Below are 21,884 nucleotides of genomic sequence, written 5' to 3'. Positions count from 1 at the left end.
ATTCAGAACCTAAATTTATGAAGCAGAATAGAACATGCAGCTGGTCTGAAGAATTAACAAATTCAGTCGATGAAAATAATGTCAAGCATGCATAGAGATGTGAAGGCCTTGTGGGGGGGGGGAATTGACAAATTGGGGAGGGGCAGGGTTTTTGACTTTCCCCCCCAATACCTTTCTTTTTCAATTTTTCTGATGGAAAAATTGAAAGTTTTGGAAAATACTGAAAAAAAAATATTTTGTGGGGATCAGGCTTGCCTGATGAGTGAAATACTTTTAAAGACTAGATAGGCATGCTGTAGACATATACTGCTCTTAACTACAAGGTGCATTTCTGTATCTAGAATACCTGATCGTCATGAGGGCTGCATGCAGAGCTTTCATACTTCTGTTGCCCTTTTGATTCGCCCCTTTTCACCTCTCTCTCAGACCACTGTGACACATACACTCACAGATGGGGTATCAAGTAGCTTATTGCTCTGCCTTGCTGGAGGGAAAAAGATCAAAAGAAGGTAGGGCAGAAATTGCACCAGAGGCTCAGAGGAAAACTCTGAAAGTTCCATTGAGAACTGACCTCTCCCAATTCAGGAGCTACAGAAGGAAGAAGGTGGCATCTAGCTGTGCAGATATTATTATTCATCCTTTGTGTGACCCTTTTTTTCTGACCAAATAATATATTTTCTGTTATTTAACACAAGGGTTGTGTTTTCTGTTTAACTCATATTTTTCTACTTTTCAAATAGCAAAAATGAAGGCAAATGGGCCAAGGTAGCATAGGGTGCATAACCTGGCAGTTTTCTCTTAAGCATTGGGTATATTTTGAATTTTGCTTGTAGAACACAAAGACACATAACTTTTAAATTCTATAAATATTTCAAATATTGCAATTTTGTGTGCTAATTAAGGTATAAATGTTGCATTTTCTGTTGTTAAAGCAGTAAAATTAGTTTAGGTTTGATAGTATTGCCTCTATTTCAATTTCCCCCAAAATTTCAGTTTTTTTTCCTGGGAGGAAAAACAGGGCATTTTCCAGAAATTTTACATCTCTAAGCATGCATCAATAATAGCCAACACTAGAATTCCCACATTAAGATGAAAATATTCCAAGCACCCATATGCCCTGTCCAACATATTCCACTTAAGAATGGAAGACAAGAGTCCAAAGAGATGAACCAAGAAGATAAAGCACAGGTTATAGTTTATCTATCCAAGCAGATCCAGGCAAGGTGAGCTTACCAAGGCATCTTGAGCATCCAGGCAGTAATACTCTAGAAGGGAAAATAAGTAGAATGAGTACCTCACAGCTACAAAAACATAAATCAGGGGTGTCAAACATGCGGCCTGCAGGCCAGATCCGCCCCCAGAGAGCTTTTCTCCGGCCCTCGGAGCCGAGACAGCCAGTCCCCCTTTCCCCCCTCCTCGGCCTTTTCTGGGCTCCCCACCCACCCTTCCCGGACACGCAGAGGCGGCTGCCGCCTTGCATGCTGGGCCAGAAGCCCCCCTCCCACCCTTCCTGGCCACGCAGAGGCTGCTGCGGCCCCACCCTTCCCAGGCGCACAGAGGTTGCTGCCACCTCACTCTTTGATGATCCTTATAGTAGAACAGGCGAATGAGGAAATAAAGATACTTAAAGAGGATATCAAGAAACAGGTGGAGGAAATTAAGGGGGATAAAACAACCTCTGCAATAGATGAGAAGTTTAAACAATTTGAGGAAGAACTAAAAACATACAAGGAGACCATACGCAGTAATAAAATCAATAAACTAACAAGAGACACTAACGATTATAAAAATAATCAGGTCTATCCTTGGCTAAATCATGAAAGAATGGACAATACATCCAATATAGGAAGGCGCAGACAGCAACAATGGAGGGCAGAGCAATCCTCTAGATCAGAGAGTGACTCGTCGAGCCTGTCCAGCAGGAACTCGACACGTAGCTTTGATTTGCAGCCGCGCAATCAGAGGGGACGGGGCCATCCTCAGTATTTCCCCCCGCGCCGCACCCATCAAAATCAGAACAATTAGTAGTAAATCTATCTAAAAGGGTTTTAAATGAGAATGAGTTGCGGGTGTTAAACTTGGGTCTAGGCTACATTCCCAAGCCAAAATATTCGTCATTCCAGACGAGAGTTGACATGTTTAAATTAGACCGCCTCTTAAAATTGAAGGAATTCTTTGGCACAGAGGCGATAGAAACGGGAGAAACAGGTCTCAGAATAAAATCTACCTTTACACCCACGAACCAAAGTCATCTGATTTCAACCTTTCAAACCATCACACTACGGGAGATAGAACAGCTTGAGAGGAAGAAAAGCAATTGGCCTAAAAAAAGTTCTAATTTTTCTAAGGCAGACTGGGAAAGTATAAGCAACCTTATGAATGATAAAGAGATTATTATTAAACAAGCTGATAAGGGCGGGGCAACGGTCCTTTTGGACCGGGAAATGTACTTGCAGGAAGTAGAACGTTTGTTAGGTGATACTGATTCATATAGGAGATTACAGGGAGACCCTACCAGTGAAACAATGCAGGTTATATGAACAGTAATTCATGGAGCCTTAGCACAAGACGTTATTAATAAAAAAATAGCGGATTATCTTATGAACTTACATCCTAGAATACCTGTGTTCTACTATCTACCTAAAATACATAAAAAAACCTTTCCCCCTCAGGGTAGACCCATAGTATCAGGCTCTGGGTCTGTCCTTGAACCATTGGCTAAATACATGGAGAACATACTACATAAATTTGCAATTGATACAAGATCTTATGTGCTTGACACTAAACACTTTATACAGAAAATTGAGGGATTAACAATACCTGAGGGATATATTCTGGCCTCTATAGATGTCAGCTCATTATACACCAGTATCCCATTAGAGGAGGTGAGAGTAGTAATAGCAGAATTATTAAGAGGTCGAGATATACAACATCTACCTACCTCCTTCCTCCTTGATGTTCTTGATTTGATTTTTGAAAGGAATTATTTTCGTTTTGATTCAGAATATTTTTTACAGATAAGAGGTGTGTCAATGGGCTCATCGTGTGCACCATCTGTTGCAAACATATTTATGAATTATTTTGAGAAGAGGTTCATTTTTGATAATGAGATTTTCAAACAGGAAGTGTATAAGTTTATTAGATACATTGATGATATTTTCATCATTATTAAAGATCAGGAGGTGTACAGACAATTTATGGAACATTTGAACAATTGTCATGATAATATCAAGTTCACAGGGCAGATTTCTGAAAAGTCAGTGCCATTTTTGGACACAGAGGTCTATATTGGTGACGATCTGAAATTGTGGATACGTCCCTATAAAAAAAGTACAGATAGGAATTCATTACTGAATTATGGCTCTTTCCACCCTTCTCATCTCAAGAATAGCTTGCCATATAGCCAATTTATCAGGCTTAAACATAATTCCTCTGAAGAAGGGAATTTTAAGAAAGCAGCTGAGGACCTCTCCAAATCACTATTGGATAGGGGATATCCACAGAGAATCATTAGACAAGCCTTACATAAAGTACAGAATATATATAGGAAGGAGATAATTACCAACAAGCCAAAATTAACACATAAGATCCTAACATTTTCATTAGAGTATACACACTTGGCCCCAGCCATAAAAAGCATTATATATAGAAATTGGCATTTAGTCAATACTATCCCGGGTTGTGAACAATTACCCAGAATAGGTTTAAGGAAGACTAAGACCTTAAAAGATCACCTTATACGTTCTGATATTAGAAATATTCAAAATCTTCAATTGAGTACTATAGGACACTTTGCATGTGGGCATTGTATTAATTGCTCTCTATCTTTACCTGTAAAAGAATTCACCTGTAGTCAAACAGGTTTTCGGTTTACTTTGAAATCCTTTACTAATTGTTCTTCAAAGCGGGTAATTTACATAATCAAATGTGCATGTAATCTCATCTATGTGGGTAAGACAATTAGATCTCTTAAATATAGGATCGGGGAACATTGCTCCCGTATTCGTAATCTGAATTTAGAGGCCCCTATGGTCTCACATTTTGTGGAGAAAGGACACAAAGATACAGATCTACATTTTTTTGCCATTTGGCAATTACACAAAGATATGCATACTGATGTAGAGAGAGTGCTGTGTCAGCAGGAGGCACGTTTTATCCATATGTTCAATTCGGTTCAGCCATTTGGCCTAAATTCCTCCTTGGACCTCACCTGTTTTTTGTAAATAATGAATAAGTAGGTTTTGCACATAACAGGTTGTAATTCTAAAGGGAGAGAAAGTAGTGGTAGCCATAGGGAATTACAACACCGAGTACTATTCTTTTGCAAGAGTAGGAGAACGTAAGAGTTACCCTTGATTTACTTGCACTATGAATGTGTATAACAGGCAGTAATTCAAAGGGAGTAGATCATATAGAGTACTTACTTGTTGTAAAAGAGTTAACTGTAAGATTTATCCCTTGATATATCTGCAGAATGAAATGGTATTATATGCATGAAATTATATAACAGGTTGTAATTCAAAGGGAGTGAACCTTGAAAAATCACAATTAAGATGGAATTATCCCTTGTTATACCTGTGAAATGGAATATATTATTATTGCATTAGCCTGCATATATTCACTACGGTGGATACTGAGTATGGATTGTTAAATGGCTGTGCAAAAGAGGAATCCTATTGGTCAGCTTGTCAGCTGACTTTTAGAAGACATATTGCAAGACGACACTGTGCAGCAAGACATCTGTAATTTCTCTTTGAGGACTTGGATTGCAGGACATTGTGGACAATTTATCTATCTTGTCTATGGTGATTTAGTATTGTTAATCGTGTTATGAAAACTTTGTGAACTGGTATTTAAAGAGATACTAAGCATGGGAAAAATATAAAAACAACAAAAGAATTGGAAGTGGCTGCGTGTTGGGATATTTTTCCTTAATAGGAGATTAGCCAACCTCACTCGCCAGGCCAGAAGCCCTCCCCTTCCCAGGTGCGCAGAGGCGGCTGCTGCCTCACGTGCTGGGACAGAAGCTCCCTCCGTCCCTTCCCAGGTGTGCAGAGGCAGCTGCCGCACCGCGTGCTGGGCCAAAAGCCCCCCCTTCCCGGGTGCACAGAGAAGGCTGCCGCCCCACGCGCAAGGCCAGAAGCTCCCTCCCACCCTTTCCGGGCGTGCAGAGGCAGCTGCCGCCTAGCACGCCAGGCCAGAAGCCTACCTCCATCCCTTCCCGGGTGCGCAGAGGCGGCTGCTGCCCCACGCACCAGGCCAGAAGCGCTCTCTCTCTCTCTCTCTCTCTCTCTCGCTCTCTCTCATATTCACCAGGGAATTCCTTATAATTAATGACAAAAAACCTAAGGTGATTGCTTTTGGTAAACATCGTAAAAAAGGGGGAAAGAATCGAACAGGTACAGTCCATCAAAAGTCTAGGTGTGACTTTTCACTCGAATTGTCTAAAAACAACATCATAGGCAGGCCACGAATCTAGCTGAAAGGTCGTTCAATAATATGGTAAAACTTTTTCGTACAAGGGGAGCCTACTTTATCCTGCTGCCCTTAGATTGTTTCAGGCAAAGTCTATGGCCCAGATGTTGTACGGAACCTTACTGGGTTCCTCTACGTCCAGTTATGCCCCACTGGAACGGATCCAAGCTAAATTTCTTATCCAAGTACCATCATGCGTATCAAATTCCTAAGTGTGTTTGGAGACTGGGATGTTAAAGGTGGAGACTAGGATTGGTCTCCATTTATCTCTGGCTGAAAGTGCTGGGGGCAACTGAAGGCCTTCTGCCATTACTCATTGGTGATGATTTTAAATCCAGATGGTGGCAACAGACTGAGAGGAAAGTCGAAAGTGTGGGATTCTCCACCCACTTTCTGTTAGAGCACAACGGTGACTAAGTAAAGCAATTAGTTAGGCAGAGGCTGTTTTGACACTGAACGCCAAAACGAGCTTATGAGCTCTCCGGCGTTTTGGGCCCCAATGAGCAACAGATATGTGTTAGCGCCAGCAGAATATCTGACATTCCTGCAAACAAACAAACAAAGAAGGGCTTTTTCATTAGCCAGAAGTGCTACCCTACCTTCAGCTATTCTAGAAGCCAGATTTAAGAGGTTATCTAGATCAGAATGGGAGTGTCCCTGTAAATCAGGTGAAGTCGAGTCCATTGCTCACGTTTTCTTCACATTTTTTATGAGGAAGCAAGACTTAGGCTAATTTCCCCTCTCCCTAACCTAACAGAGGACAGCTCTGAGGAAGGGAGGTTGAGGAATCTCCTGTGGGAAGGGTCAGCCCAGATGATGAAAAAAGTAGCTAAATTATGCGCTACTATATACAAGATTCATCAGATGAAGCAGGGCTCGGCAATCCAACCTAAAATGGAGAATGTTATTTTAATCTGAGGTTTTTAGCTAATTTATATATCTATTTAAGAATTATATTTCTCAGTTTTAGATACTGCATCTTTTAATTCTATCTTTTAATCGATATGAATATTTTAATCGCTTTACCGTATTAATAAACAATCTGAATCTCTCTCTCTCTCTTCCTCCCCCCTCCCCCCCCTCTCTCTCTCTCTCTCTCTCTCTCCCCCTCTCTCTCTCTCCCCCCCCTCTCTCTCCCCCTCTCCCCCTCTCCCCCTCTCTCCCCCTCTCTGAAAACTTTCCTGATTCCAGCAAATGCCTGCTAGGTCCCTCCAGGACATCCACAAAAATGGAGAAAACAGCCCTCCCACAACTGGTAGACAGCCTCTGAATGTGAAGGTACCACTACAGATGTCTGGTTCCCAGGTATATTAGTTCTAATGCAGTCTTTGTTCTTAATATTGTCAAAATGTTCTTAATATTTTTTCCCTATTCTATTTCTTTAGGGCACACTGTTGCTGTTTAAGTGTTCTGCTATTTTCATTCAGGGTGATGTGCTTTTTAAAAAACTATGGTGATCTTGTGAGTTGCCTTGAGTGTTTTTAATGGAGAAGGTGGGGGTGATAAATGTTATAAAGATGAGGCTGCAATTTACTTAACACTTATCTGGGAGTAATGCACATTGGACACCATGGAAATAAGCATTTGCTCGGGCTCTACAAGTTTGGATTGTTTGTGTGCCAAGTGAGTGAGGGGGGTGGACAGACTCAAGTTTTCCAAGGAGGCTCACCTCACCCCACCCAGAGAGAGAGAAAGCAGGCTGAAGTCATTGCTGGATCCTTCTGACACCACAGGGCCCATCCTGAGAAACCCTGCATATCAGCTTAGAGAGGTCCTCCTTATTTGAGGTGTTTTCTAGTTCTTGTTCAATGGCACTGTGTTCAAATTTCAAACCTGTTGGCTTCTGGCTCTTTGGGATGGTTGTCAAAAATGGACCTGAAGTTTTATTGGTTCTTGTAGGTTATCCGGGCTGTGTGACTGTGGTCTTGGTATTTTCTTTCCTGACGTTTCGCCAGCAGCTGTGGCAGGCATCTTCAGAGGAGTAACACTGAAGGACAGTGTCTCTCTGTCCTTCAGTGTTACTCCTCTGAAGATGCCTGCCACAGCTGCACTGTCCTTCAGTGTTACTCCTCTGAAGATGCCTGCCACAGCTGCTGGCGAAATGTCAGGAAAGAAAATACCAAGACCACGGTCACACAGCCTGGATAACCTACAAGAACCAATGAACTCTGACCGTGAAAGCCTTCGACAATATTCTGAAGTTTTATTTTTCTCTTATCTGGTGTTAAACGTTTCATTGCTTTCTGCACCCTTGGGCAGAAAGGTGGAGGTGTGACTTTGGAATTTTATCAGTAATACACTTCCTTATTTTCTTGGACATCTCTTTCACCGACCCCCGACAATCAGACCCTTTGACTAGGGTTGCCAACCTCCAGGTACTAGCTGCAGATCTCCTGCTATTACAACTGTCTTTCTTTCTCTCCCTCTTTCCCTCCCTCCTTCTCTCTCTCCCTCCTTCTGTCCTCTCTCTCTCTCCCTCCCTCTTTCTCTCCTATCTGTTTCACTCTTTCTGTCTCTCTCTTTCTCCCTCTTTATTTCTCTCTCTCTTTCTCCCTGTCTTTTTGGACTGGGAGAGGGCTGCAGGCTCACCAGTCAAGTCAGCTAGCCCTCCCCTAGTCCAGATCTGGGCTGGTGAATCTGTTGCTGGCTTGCGAGCCAAGGCAGCCACGTCACACATACTCCAGTTCAGATCTGGGCAGGTGAGCCCGCTGTGAGCTTGCCAACCAAGGCAGCCCAGTCCCCTCCCAGTACAGATATGGGCTAGCGAGCCCCCCAGTCCAGATTTGGGCTGGTGAGCCCGCTGCAGGTTCGCCAGCCAAGGCAGCCACCCCCCTGGTTTAAAACTTTTAACAAAATTAATGGCAGGGACTAGAGATACAAACTTCATAGAAGTCACTTTCAAAGTGAGTTAATGATATTTTTTTACTTTGTTTTTTACTTAAAATACAGACACACTTTATAAAATAACAATAAGACTGTTAAATAAAAGAAAATACTGTAAGAATGTTATTGTTTTTTACTTAAAACAAAAACAAGTTTACAGCAATATCATTAATTGATTTTGCCTGTGTCTTTTGTAACGTTTATATCTCCAGTATCTGGCATTACATTTTATGGCATTTATTTATTTATTTATTTACCCATGGCCCGGCCCTACCAAGTGACATTTATGTCATATCTAGCCCTCCTAACAAATGAGTTCGACATCCCTGACATTAATGGTTTGGAACCAGACAATTCATGTTTAGAGCCAGGATCTGGCCTCAATTATTCATTTAGTGGTTTAAGTATAGGACAGAAGAATATTTCCCTTCCAGTGTGGAATAGCGGGGAGGGCGCCAGGTACACTAACAGATATGTCCCCAGATTGGCCAAAGGTATGAAGAGGAGAGGTATTGAGTTATAGGAATATTTCCAAATAAGAAAAGGATCCAAATTGGGTGTCAGGGTAATTGTTTGGAAGCAGGTATGTTCACAAGTGAGTCCTATGTTATTCATTGGGGTTACTCTCAGGAAAGTGTTTTTAGAATTGTAGCCTTAGCTACCTCACTAAGCTGGGATTTCTGGTGGGAAATTCAAATTAGAGAAATCTAAACAAAGAACCTTTCAGTGGAAAAGGTCAATATGGGCTTAATTCTTACCAAGACAGAGTGCTAATATGGCAGGATTCCTATGTGACTTTTGGTTTTTGGTACTGTATTCTAGGATCGTACTAAACTAGCTTAAACCTAGCAGGTGTGATCTTTCAGTATGGGACTGTTGAGAAACTATTTGAGGAAGCAACCAGAGTTGCAGCTTGGAACAGAAGTACCAAAAGTCCCTTTACCCAATGAGGCCCTTTAAATGTATCAGAATATTGGTCAAGCCAGAATGTCTCAATTCTGTCTTCAAAAATTACCTCAGGAGTAGTAAACTAACTTGGTGCTGGAGAAAAGCCTACAAATTAAGTGAATTTGCTCTAAAAACGTGGTATTAGAAATACTTAGAAGGAGTATATTTCCCTTCACTGTCATGCATTATGTTGTTAAAGATCTGGCTGTGTATGGCTATCAATGCATTCCTAAGGAGAGTTACTCCAGTCTAAGCCCATTCATTTCAATGGGTTTAGACTGGAGTAACTCTCCTTAGGAATGCACTGTATGCCACCTATTCAACCACTGCAAATAAATAATTTACACTGAATTGATTGCATAATGTGTAGAAAATGTACTTTCCCCAAAAAAGCGTTTTGAAATCTCCACTGTGTATTGTATCTCCTAAAGGAAGAGATTGTTAAAAAAGAATGGAAGGAACAAGGAGAACGTTTCAGGCAAGAACAGATCAGAGAAAAAGAAGAGAGGCTGAAGAGGGATCAAGAATTGCAGGCTGTAGAAGAAACAGCCAAGAAATTCAGAGATGGTAAGAAACGGCTCTTTATTGTTCAATGTATACAGAAATCATATTGCTGAACTATTCTCAAGCGCCCAGAATATCAAGTCACGTATGAAATACTTCACACTAATAAAAATAGGAATTCTTTTTTCTTGTGTGAATTATTCTCAGAATCATTATCAACAGTCCTACTAATGAGATGCCTGTTTCTTCTTGAGAGTGCAATCCTATGCATATTTACTCCAATGTAAGCCCATTGATTTCAATAGCTGAAGAGTGGAGTAACTCTGCAAAGGATTGCACTGTGAGTTTAGCTATGCAGCTCTGATTTTTTTTAAGTCAACATAATATACAAGATAAGAAGAAACTTGAATAACGATTCCCTTTTAATAGTGTAGGCCTGCTTTGCCTTTGTAAGAGCAGTGAAGGCATGGATGGCCATGTATTGCTATACAATTTTTAAACTAAATAAATGGTAGTCCAGGGTTTAGAAACACTATATTTTTGCGTATTCTGCATATTTTCTGTATCTAAGATGAGTTTGTAGTAACACTCCTTTCCCTAGGTTTCTAGATCACTTTCCCCTCTGCAATGCTATGTTTAGCTAAGCATGCTTAATGCTACAGGACTTTGTGCTACCAGGTCCTTGTTTTCGGCTATGGGTGGTTGCAGAATGGTTTGAATTCTTTGCTGACATTTGGTGTACTGTGTCAAGTAGGCTTAAGTGAGAATTACCAGCCATAGGATTGCAGCCTGACAGCGCATTCCTGAGGTCTGGAGCCAAAAGTGCTTAGGAGGCCTGCAGGGCCTACCGCCGGCACAAGAGGCACTTACGCCGGCTTAAGAGGCCTGGACACTGGCGTACATGGAATTAGGCCAGCGGAGGCAGGCGGCGCAGGGGGAAGGCATGGGGCGCTGGCTCAAGGGCCACGCTAGCTGCCAGCGGCAGCCGTGGGGTCATTCCTGGGGGCATTCCACTGGCTAGGAGGCTTCCTAAGGTCCTTTCACTCCAGGAACGCCCACTTTTGCCGCTGAAAGGTTACGCCAGGTATTTACCTGGCACAGCCTATTGAGCCCCATGTACTCGCTCCAGGCTGTTGTCTCTACGCTGCCCGAAAAGACCGCCCATCTCAGCCAGGCGCCTCTGGAACCCAACTAGGAGGCCGACCAATGGGGCCATCCCAGGAAGTGGAATCACCCCCCTTGGGGAGGGCTGTGGAAGGCAGGAAATTCCCTCATAAGCGGCACTTCGAAGCCAGCTCTCACTTGACATGTAAACCTCGCATGTGCTGGCATCCTGCCAGTCAGCTCTGGGCGGGGCGGGGGGGTCAGGACTTTGAGATTTTTTCTTTCCAACTCCCAACTGTTGGGAGACTTTACGCATTTTCTCTTCCAACTCCCACCTCTCGGGGTACCTTGCGCATTTTCTCCTCCAACTCCCAACTGTCAGGGGACTCTGTCTGGGCCATTCCTGCAAACCAGGGGCCGGGCAGCTACCCACCACCCGAGGCCGACCCCATCACTGCAGGGCCATCCGTGGCTCCCAGCGCTGGGAGCGGTCGATGCCTGAGGTGGCTTGGAGGTGGTGGTTGACGGGTCCGACCACTCATGCAGACACGGCTGCCAGCTGTAGAGGTGCTGGTGGGTCAGGTAGAGGTGTGGGTCCTGGTTAGGGGCCAGGAGGGCAACATCAGTGCAGTCGACGGTGCCTATGACATTAGGGAAGCCGGGGAGGGTCTGGAAAGTCGGCCAAATGGGGAGCGGTCATGCCTCCACAGTGGGGAAGTGGACATGATGGCTAAAGTTGGTGACCATGGTGTCCAGGAAGGTGAGGGGGCAGTGCCATGCTGAGGAGGGGGAATCATGTGGATGAATGCCCTGTGCAGGTGGAAGCGGTCCAGGCCATCGCTGTGCAAGAGCCAGAGGGTGCTGACACGCTCCCTGTACCTGCGGCCCTGACGACAGTGCTGCTGCCTGAGAGCCCCCCATAAGTCCAGAGCTGGCAGCAGGTGGACCACTTGCGGGCGGTCCAGGGTTGTCCCAGAGGAGACACAGGCGGGACTGGAAGATTGCTCCTTCTGACTCCTTGGGAGCTACCCTGGCAGTAATGACAAGGGAAGGTGTGGTGCTTGGGTGCGACTGGAGGTTGGAGCGATGACCCATGGGGGGGCCATTCTGGCTAGACAGCTCCCCATATTTCCACCACAGTTATCCTTGCTGAAACAACTCCTGATCCCTCCAATTTCTCCTGGCCTTCCTCTCCTGTCCTCCCCGCCTCGTCCTTCTGATGGCCCTGGCTGGGCTCGGGCTGTGCCGCGGCAGCCCAGTGCCGCCATCACCCAGCACCCCACACTCTCCCTTCAATTTTCACTTCTATTTTCCGTGGCTGCGCACGCCGCCACCAAGCCCCTTAGCAGACCTTCTGGCTGCACCATTGCTGCGCTTCTCCCTGCTGTGGCGCCGTGCCTGTGGCCTCAGGAATGCGCTCTGAGTATAAAGTGCAGATCTGGTAGCTTAACAATGTGTTGCTTTTGCCTAGTAAGGTATACGTTTATAAGAGAAAAGGTTTTTTTACTCAGTCTGTACGCTTAGTTCAGTCAGAATGGATTAGATACAGCCCAGTGTTTCTACAAATTGAAGAATTTTTGCCCACTGAATGTGACTTTCTTACCTTTTCCGTTTCTCTGCAGCCCAAAATGCTGTTCCTGGGGCTCTTATCCCTCAGTAGCAGCATTTCAGGGACATTTTGGGCTACAGCAGTCAGGCAAAGGCAAATCCCTCAATCTGTGACATCACTTCAGTGGATCCAGTCAAACATATTCATTTTATATGTATATAATGCGGATGCTCGTTTGTCTATACCTAATTATCTGTGCAAATTGTTACAACCAGCAACATTGAAGAGTTCATATGTGAACTTGTTACGCCAGACACGGGTGTGTGTGTGTCTCCTTTATTGGGGGAAATTAGCTGGAGACTAGATAGAACTATGCAAGAGGCTGGCGAGGGGACCTTTTAAACCAGTTCTGCCCCTAGGTGAGCTAGCCAGATGGAGAGCAACCCAGTAACGAGGAGGCTTTTATGAATTTTAAAGGTTTTATTAAAAGTAATCAAATAGGGCAAAAACACACACACGCAAACAATTCCCAACACACACACAGCTAAGAAAGTAAAGGTTTACGATTCCCAAGCGAGCCCTAGTCACCTTCCTGCAGAATGGGATCCAGAATGACAGCTGCACAGGGGGAAGGGGAAAAAGGACTGCACACTAGGTGTAGGACTCACATCTTGTGTAAATGGCAGCCACCTAGTGTGGCAAAATGGAGCTATTTTATACCCAAGGAAGGGAGGAGGAGCAGGTTTGGTCTCCCTGCAGTTGGCAATGCCTGGTAAGGGCTGAGAATGACCGGTCATTGTCACTCAAAGAAAGGTTTGTGTGCTCGAGATTGGATTAGGAAGGTGCAGTGAGTAAAGTCATCAGATGGATTTTACGCACTTGTATTCCCAGCGATGTATTAAGAGTTTGAAAACATTATAAAAAATACTGTTCACACTTTGTTTGGCCCCTTTAGCTGTGAAGACGTCTTCCAACCATTTATAAGCCGTGGTATCCAAAAACCCTTTTAAAGCGATGTTTTTTATAACATTGGTTCGTCTGCGGTCTTCTGTGCAGTCCCACATTGGGACTGCGCTTGCGCAGGCCAACCTCGGAAAGGATTCTTCTAGCTTCTTAAAATTCGATAGGGGGCGCCGTACGCCAGTGCGCATGCGTCAGCCTTCCCGCCTTATGACGTGGCGTCACGGCGCCCCCTACCCAGTTCGTTCTTTGCCGCCGGGAAGAAAGGACGTTCTTCTTGCAGCTTCTCGTCTTTTTTCTCCCCTCTAAAATAAAACGAAAAGAAACGTTACGGTAATGGCGCAGGCAGCTCTATTCAAAAAGTGTCTGCAGTGCGACACTAAAATGACTAAAACAGATGAACATTCGCTCTGCGTGTTCTGCCTGGGTGAGTCCCACAATGTGACCTCCTGCAAGATTTGTTTGCAATTCACACCGAAGGCCCGTGCTGACAGGGCTTCCCGTTTGAAAACATGGCTTTATGAAAAGGTTCTATCTGGATCTCAGATGCCGGCCTCGAGCGAGACCATTCAGTACGTTCCGAGTCAGTCGGTTCCATGCGCTCGGATCCGACCCCCGTTCCCGCTCCCAAGTCCCGCCCCCGTTCTCCTACCGCAGAGAGGGCTAGGAGCGCTTCGGAACCACTCCCAAAGAAAGCACGAGCTAAGACCAAGCACTTAACAAAAAAGTCAAAGGAACCGAAGGCATCCGGTTCCAAGAGTGCTACCGATCCGATTACTAGGGAGGACGATCGTACCCCGCCTCCTCTTAGTACCCCCTCCCCTCATTTTGAAAAAGAGTCATCGGATTCGGAGATTGACTTGCCTGTTTTTAAGAGAGATCCAGGACTCTTCTCATTCATCTCACCATGATCAACCGGTTCCACCTACTGGTTCCATGGGATCACAGCAACAGGCTATGCATCCAATGTCTCAGTGGTGGCCCCCCCAGTGGTATGGGCCTATTCAAGCAGCTCCCTGGCAAGGATACCCCTACCCACAATGGGGTCCGCATTTTCAACAACCCCAACAGTTTCCATCCTGGTCTGGCGACCAAATGCAGCCTTTAGCTACACAGGAGGCTGTACCTCTCTTGGATCAGCAGTTGCAGTTCAATCTGGAAGCTGACCAGGATGCACAATCACTTCGCTCTGAATTAGGCTTGGATGAGCCGTCTGAATCTACACCAGATCTATCTACTGGTGACCAGCTGCCTGGCCCCTCTGGGGAAGAAATTTCTAAATTTTCAGAACAAATGACCAGAGCAGCTAAAGCTGTGGGACTCGATGCCAAATCACTTGTTCCTAAGCCAAAAGAAAAGATTTTATCTCCTCTTTTTTCCCAAGCCTCCACATCTACAGCCTTTCCAGTACTTGAGGACTTTATGGACATGGCCAAAAAAGTATGGGAGAGTCCTTCCACCACCCCATCTACATCTAGGAAAGTAGACAGCATGTACAAGGTCCTTCCTTCAGGATGTGAGTTTTTGTTTTCTCATCCAGCTCCTTCATCAGTGATTGTAGCCGAGTCTCAAAATAAACGCTTGGGCAGTCATTCCTCACCGTCTGATAAAGACAGCAAGCGTATAGATGTTCTTAGCAGGAAAACATACTTTGCAGAGGCGCTTGGGTTCCGAATTGGGAACTATCAGGCAATAATGTCAGCCTATCATCTATTTTTATGGGGAAAGATGTCTGCTTACCTGAGTGATTTACCTGACGAACAAAAGTCGCTGGCTAAAATAGTGATTTCAGAAGGAATTCAATTAGCACGCCACCAAATGAACGCTGGTAGACACGCATCTGAGTCGGCTGCTAGGGGCATGGCTGCCTCGGTCTCCCTGCGCAGGTTTGCTTGGCTCCGCTCCACTGCTCTGTCCCATGACGTGAGAAGTACCATCGAAGACTTACCTTTTGACGGTCTGTTTGCAGCCACTACTAATGACACTCTCAGCCAGTTGAAGAAAGAGAAACAAGATGCCAGGTACATGGGGGTATCTGTCCAAGTACCTGGCAATTTCCATAGGCCACGCTATGGTTATAGGGGCACTTCTTTTCAACCCAGATTCCAGAGACCACCTCCCCCTCCGCTCATTCCCTACGGGCAACAACGGGGTTTCCAGTCCTTCCAACATCAGAACAGAAGGAGGTTTCCAAGGTCCCGACCCTCCGCCCCGAGATCTCAGTCTCCAAGGAATCAAGGCCCCAAATCTTCTTTCTGACTGTTACAGGATGGGGAGAGCGTCCCCTGTGTATTTGGCGACCGTTTAGCCTCTTTCTTCTCAGCCTGGTCAAATATAACTTCTGACTCTTGGGTTTTACACCTTGTGTTGTATGGTTATTCGTTAGAATTTCAATTTTTACCTGTTTTAGATCACCCTCCCTTGGGCACTGGCTTAGAACTATCTCCAGCCTTACAAGCCGCTTTGGCGGAATTGATTAACAAGGGTGCAGTTCAACCGGTTTCAACTTCTCTGAAGGGTTTTTACTCTCGTTTATTCGTGGTTCATAAAAAAGATGGTGGATTACACCCTATTCTTGATCTGAAGTCTTTTAACAGGTGTTTACAGTACAAAAAATTCAATATGCTGACTGTTCATAATGTTTTGCAGTTATTAAAAGTTGGATGGTGGTATATGGTTATTGATTTAAAGGATGCTTATTTCCACATTTCTATCCGGGAGGACCATCGTAAAAACTTGAGATTTGTTGTGGGTGGCCAAGTATTCCAATATGCTGTGTTACCTTTTGGTTTGTCCACAGCTCCCCGTGTCTTCACTAAGTGTATGGCCGTGGTAGTGGCACACCTTCGTACCAAAGGTTGTGTAATTTTTCCTTACTTGGACGATTGGTTGGTTACAGCTCCATCTATGGAGCAGTTACTGGCCCAAAAAGAGCTCATTTTGAATTGTTTAGGTTCTCTGGGCCTCATAGTTAATTTTAAAAAATCTGTCCTCTTTCCGACTCAAACAGCCAGATTTATTGGCACTTCTCTGGATTCTACTTCGGGTAGGGCCATGTTACCTGCGGATAGGGCCACCAAGCTATTGGGTCTGGTAAGGCTATTTTTAAGGAAAAGACATCAATCGGCCTTACGTATTCAAACACTATTGGGTTTGATGGCTTCAACTACAGCAGTTATTAGAACTGCTCGGTTGCACATGAGACCCTTGCAGAATTGGTTTGTCAGAAAATTTAAACCTCTCCTTCAGTCCCAAAGAATTAGATTTTCAATCCCTAGACCAGTGTTGCATACCTTGAAATGGTGGTCCCAAATGCATAATTTGACTTCTGGCGTTTCTTTTGGTGTGTTTACCCCGGATGTGGTGCTTACTTCTGATGCCTCTTTGGTGGGTTGGGGTGCACACTGTCAGGGCTTCTCAGCCCAAGGTTTATGGTCTTCTCAAGAGGTTTCCCTTCATATTAACGTTTTAGAATTGCGAGCAATTCGTTATGCTCTTATGTCTTTTGCAGAAATCCTGTACAACAACGCGGTGCTCATCCAGACAGACAACACCACCGCAATGTTTTATCTAAACAGACAAGGGGGTACAGTCTCCCTCACCCTTTGCAAAGAAGCAGAACATATTTGGGAATGGGCACTCCTGCACAACGTGTCTCTGCAAGCCATCCATATTCAAGGTGTACACAATATCAGGGCGGATTCCCTAAGCAGGGTTTTTTCCCCCTCATCACGAGTGGTCTCTAAAATGGGACTACATTCTACCCATTTTTCAGGAATGGGGATTTCCCGAGATAGATTTATTTGCCACATCTCGAAATACAAAGGCAACCCTTTTTTGTTCCCGAGCGGGCCACGATACAGGGTCTCTAGGGGATGCGTTTTTGATACCGTGGGTGGGGGCTCTGTTTTATGCCTTTCCCCCAATTCCGTTGATTACCAAAACACTGGCTCGGATTCACGATTACAAAACTCATTGCATCTTAATAGCTCCGTATTGGGCCAGACAAACTTGGTTTTCGGAGCTCCTTAATCTGGCTCAGAACAATTTCAGGCACCTTCAGATAGCGCCGGACCTTCTATCAGTGGGCCAAATGCAGCACCAGGACCCGGGTATACTTCAGTTGACAGCTTGGCTTTTAAATCCTCCTCAGTAAAGCTGTCTGATCAGGTTCTGGAAGTAGTTTTAAATTCAAGGAAATCTTCTACTCGGGTTTCTTATGCTTTTAAATGGGAACGTTTCTCTAAATGGGTGATGAGTACAGGACATTTTCCGTCATCATGCCCTTTGCCAGTCGTGTTAGATTACTTACTATCCCTCAAGAGAACTGGTCTAAGTTTTTCGTCAGTTAAAACTCATTTAGCAGCCCTGTCCGCCTTTCATGTGGGAGTGGACGGGTATTCCCTTTTTTCCCATCCTACGTCTAAGTTATTTTTAAAGGGCCTATCAAACATGTTCCCAGTTAGACATGAGCCTGTTTCACAGTGGTCTCTGTCTCTAGTTTTGGCTCAACTAATGTTCTCTCCCTTTGAGCCCTTGGGAAAAGTTTCCCTGGCATGGTTGTCCTATAAAGTGTGTTTCTTAGTAGCCATCACATCGGCTCGAAGGGTGGGTGAGCTAGCAGAGTTGAAGTGTCACCCTCCTTTTATCCAGTTTTACCCTTCTAAAGTAGTTTTGCGTACCAGTCTGGAATTTAGACCCAAAGTGGTGTCTGAATTCCACTTGGGACAGGACTTGTTTTTACCTGTATTTTTCCCCACTCCGCAGTCTACAGCGGAAAAAACTCTTCACTCTCTAGATGTTAAACGAGCTTTATTATATTATTTGGATCGTACAAAACAGTTCCGGAAGTCAGATTCCCTGTTTGTATGTTTTGCTGGTCCAAAGAAGGGACTGGCAGCATCGTCCCAGTCGTTATCTAGATGGCTAGTGCAGGCTATACGTCACTGTTATAGGAGGGCTGGAAAGAAGTGTCCTAAATCCTTACGAGCACACTCCACAAGAGCCCAATCTGCTTCAGCTGCCTTTCGGAAGAGAGTTCCTATCAAGGATATTTGTAGAGCAGCTACCTGGTCTTTGTCGGAGACTTTCGTTAAGCACTATGCCGTCGACGTCGATGCCAGACAAGATACGGCTGTGGGAAAAGCAGTTTTACAGTCATTATTCCTCTGAGAGCTCACCCCCTCCTCCAGGTGAGTGTGTTGCTATTTAATCTCCCAATGTGGGACTGCACAGAAGACCGCAGACGAAAACAGAGTTGCACTTACCTGTAACTGCTGTTCGTCAAGATGTCTTCTGTGCAGGCACACATCCCACCCTCCTGCCCCTCGGAGAGCTCTCATATATTGTTTGTTCTTAGTTTCCAGTGTTTCAGGCTCTTCGTGTGGGCAAAGAACAGAACTGGGTAGGGGGCGCCGTGACGCCATGTCATAAGGCGGGAAGGCTGACGCATGCGCACTGGCGTACGGCGCCCCCTATCGGATTTTAAGAAGCTAGAAGAATCCTTTCCGAGATTGGCCTGCGCAAGCGCAGTCCCAATGTGTGCCTGCACAGAAGACATCTTGACGAACAGCAGTTACAGGTAAGTGCAACTCTGTTTTCTTGTAGGTTATCCGGGCTGTGTAACAGTGGTCTTGGTATTTTCTTTCCTGACGTTTCGCCAGCAGCTGTGGCAGGCATCTTCAGAGGAGTAACACTGAAGGACAGTGTTACTCCTCTGAAGATGCCTGCCACAGCTGCTGGCGAAACGTCAGGAAACAAAATACCAAGACCACGGTTACACAGCCCGGATAACCTACAAGAACCAATGAACTCTGACCGTGAAAGTCTTCGACAATATTTTTTATAACATTTTCAAATTCTTAATACGTCACTGGGAATACAAAGTGCGGTAACCCCCTGTTATGGCTGAACACTTAAGGATTAAGTGTTTGAGCCTTGAGTAACAGAATTGGAAATTGAGGTGGGGTCTGGAAGAAGGGAGTCAGGGAGGCCTTGCCTGGCTCTGGGATGAGATTAGGAGTTAGTTACAATTGATGGGATCTGGCAGGATGCTTGCCATCTATTGCAGGAAAAGTATAGAAATGCTAAACGCTTGTCCACTGTCCTTGTTTCCACCGAGCCAAGCATGGGAACATGCTTGGACTTAGCCCAGTCAGCTTGCTACAGCCTTGCCCAAACAAGATGAATGCCAGGAGACCCCTTTTGTCTCTGGCTACACAGCAGTGTTTCTATCCTTTGCACACCAGCTTCAGTCCTGTACATTTGTGAGGTGTTCCAGGGTAGCTGCGGGCCTGTGAGGGTGCCATAACAAACTTCTGTAAAACTTTGCGTAGGAATATGAACATGTGTCGATAGTTTTCAAAAGTGTATATATGCAAATCTGGTCTACCAGAATTGAACTTAGAGGCGCCTGAAATTCTAAAATGAAATCAATTATTCATGCAGTAATTTAGAAAAATAACAAATAAAAACTAAGTGTATTTTTTTTTAATTACTTAGAATGGAAAAGAGAAGACTCTGAGAGAAGGAAGAAAGAAAATAGTCTTTTGATGGAGAGACAAAGCAAAGCAAAGATGGAAACAGAAATATATATTCTAGAAAATGAGATGCAAAATAGTGGAAATTTAGAAGAAAGGAGACGTAAGGAAATGTATGAATTTGACAGAGACATCAAGAAACAGCAAAAGGTAGAGGGCACAGGTTCAAGCTATGATGTGACTTTTGGCAGTTATGTGCCTTCATTTGCAAAAGGGTCCAGAAGGCCAAGCTGGCTTAATAAAAAAAGTGACAACTTAGAGGAAACCTCTAAAGAAAATGTGGGCCTCCATATTAAGAGCGACAAAAAGGCCAATTTAATGAAGCAACTTTTTGGAAGCACCGCCAGCGTGGACGCTTCATCAAAGACCAACGATTTTGATTTTTTTGATCAAGACAGCAGTCCAGACGGTTTCCCTTAACCAGCCAGATTGTTTTGAATGCTGCCAAGCTATCTCTTTTAGGAGCTGCAGGGAGTTTTATTGATAAAGACAGAGAGGCAGGAGGGGCCATTGTGAGGAAGGAGGAGGTGGTAGGTGAATGCTTGGTGAAGGTGTTTTTTGGGGGGCAAGGCTTTGTGGAATCATATTTCTTATGGGAAGGCAGACCCCTGCTAGTTGCAGTTTTAAAAAAATCATTCAGCAGAGTCTAAGGCTTTCCTCCCAGCCACCTGGCTGGGGCATTCCCTTCTCTGCTCGCCTGCTTTATGCCAGTCGGAGAGGACTGTTACAAAAGCAGGCAGAAGGGACAACAATTAACAAACTGTGCTGCAGTGGAGATGCAGAAAAAGAGAAATGGCTCTTTCCCTACCCCCCCAGCCCACCCCTCTTTCCAGGGAAGCCTGCTTGCACAACGAATGAGTCCTTTTTTGAATATCACAAAACAGAGAGAGGAAGAAATGTAAAAAGCTGTCTGCTTCTGCCTGCAAAAGTATTTGCCTAAGACACACACAGCTGGCTGGGTAGGCTGGCTGGGGCTGCTACTGCAGCACGGTGCACTATCAATAGCTTCGACCTTCATGGCCTGCTTCTTGGCCCTTAGGGGCACCTGATGTTGCTGGGCGAAGGTGCTGTCCATGTAGGGCCAGGAGGCCCCTGAATCTATCAGGGTGTGGGCCAGGAGCCACAGGTTACCGGGCAGCAGGAGCCGGACTGAGATTAGCAGGTGCTGGAGCCCGGGGTGGGGTGGGGTTGGAGCCTCGATTAAAGAGTCTCCCCAGGCTGAGAGGCTCACATTCACCTGGGGCCGGGGGTTTAACGGTCCCCGTCGCTTTTCTGGGCAGGTGAATGCAAAGTGCCCCATCCCGCCACAATATAGAGATAGGTTAGCGGCACTTCTTTTCTCCAGGGGTCAGGTGGGGTGCACAGCCTCAAGTTGCATTGGCTCCCCCAAGTCTTTGATCGGGCTCTAGGCAGGAGGGGCTGGAGCTGTGGCCGGACGGTCCCAGCCCTGTGCTTTGGTCCCACTGTGGGTCTACCTGTGGTCCTCCAGACCGCTGTCAATGCGGAGGCACAGGTCAATTAGGGTGGCCAACGTAGTAGGCTGGTCTACTCAAGCCACATTGTCCAGTACCTCATCGTTGAGACCCTCCAGGTACTGGTCTCAGAGGGCAGCATTGTTCCACTGCAGGTCCTGGGCCAGAGGCTGGAAATCAGCTGTATAATCAGCCACCGACTGTTTTCCCTGCTGTAGCTTACGGATAAGTCGATTGGCATGCTCCTCCTTGTGTGCCTCAGTAAAGGCTGTCTTCAGATGTTGCTCAAACTGGGGGTAGTTGCAAAGCAACAGGGAGTCCTGCAGCAGGAGGGGCGTGGCTCACATGGCGGCTTTGGTCCTTTAGCAGGCTGATCACAAAGCCCACCTTGACCTGGTCGGTCGTAAAGTCCTGGGCCCTGGTACTCATGTACAGGCAGCATTGAGCCAG

General features: G+C 45.3%; 1 protein-coding gene across 1 annotated transcript in view; it reads left to right on the top strand.

Moving 5' to 3' along the window:
• LCA5 (lebercilin LCA5) overlaps window positions 1–20,382 on the top strand; it is a 33,137-nt gene extending 12,755 nt beyond the window's left edge. Inside the window, exons 6-7 of the mRNA XM_056856184.1 lie at window positions 9,738–9,873; window positions 19,925–20,382. Coding sequence (XP_056712162.1) covers window positions 9,738–9,873; window positions 19,925–20,382 — 594 coding nt within the window. The remainder of the gene's footprint in view (window positions 1–9,737; window positions 9,874–19,924) is intronic.
• Window positions 20,383–21,884: the final 1,502 nt, after the last annotated feature.

The sequence above is a fragment of the Euleptes europaea genome, chromosome 10 (genome assembly GCF_029931775.1).
Source record: "Euleptes europaea isolate rEulEur1 chromosome 10, rEulEur1.hap1, whole genome shotgun sequence".
NCBI classification, from domain to species: domain Eukaryota; kingdom Metazoa; phylum Chordata; class Lepidosauria; order Squamata; family Sphaerodactylidae; genus Euleptes; species Euleptes europaea.
The sequence above is the reverse complement of the archived record's forward strand: the minus strand, read 5'-3'. Positions and strand labels throughout refer to the sequence as shown.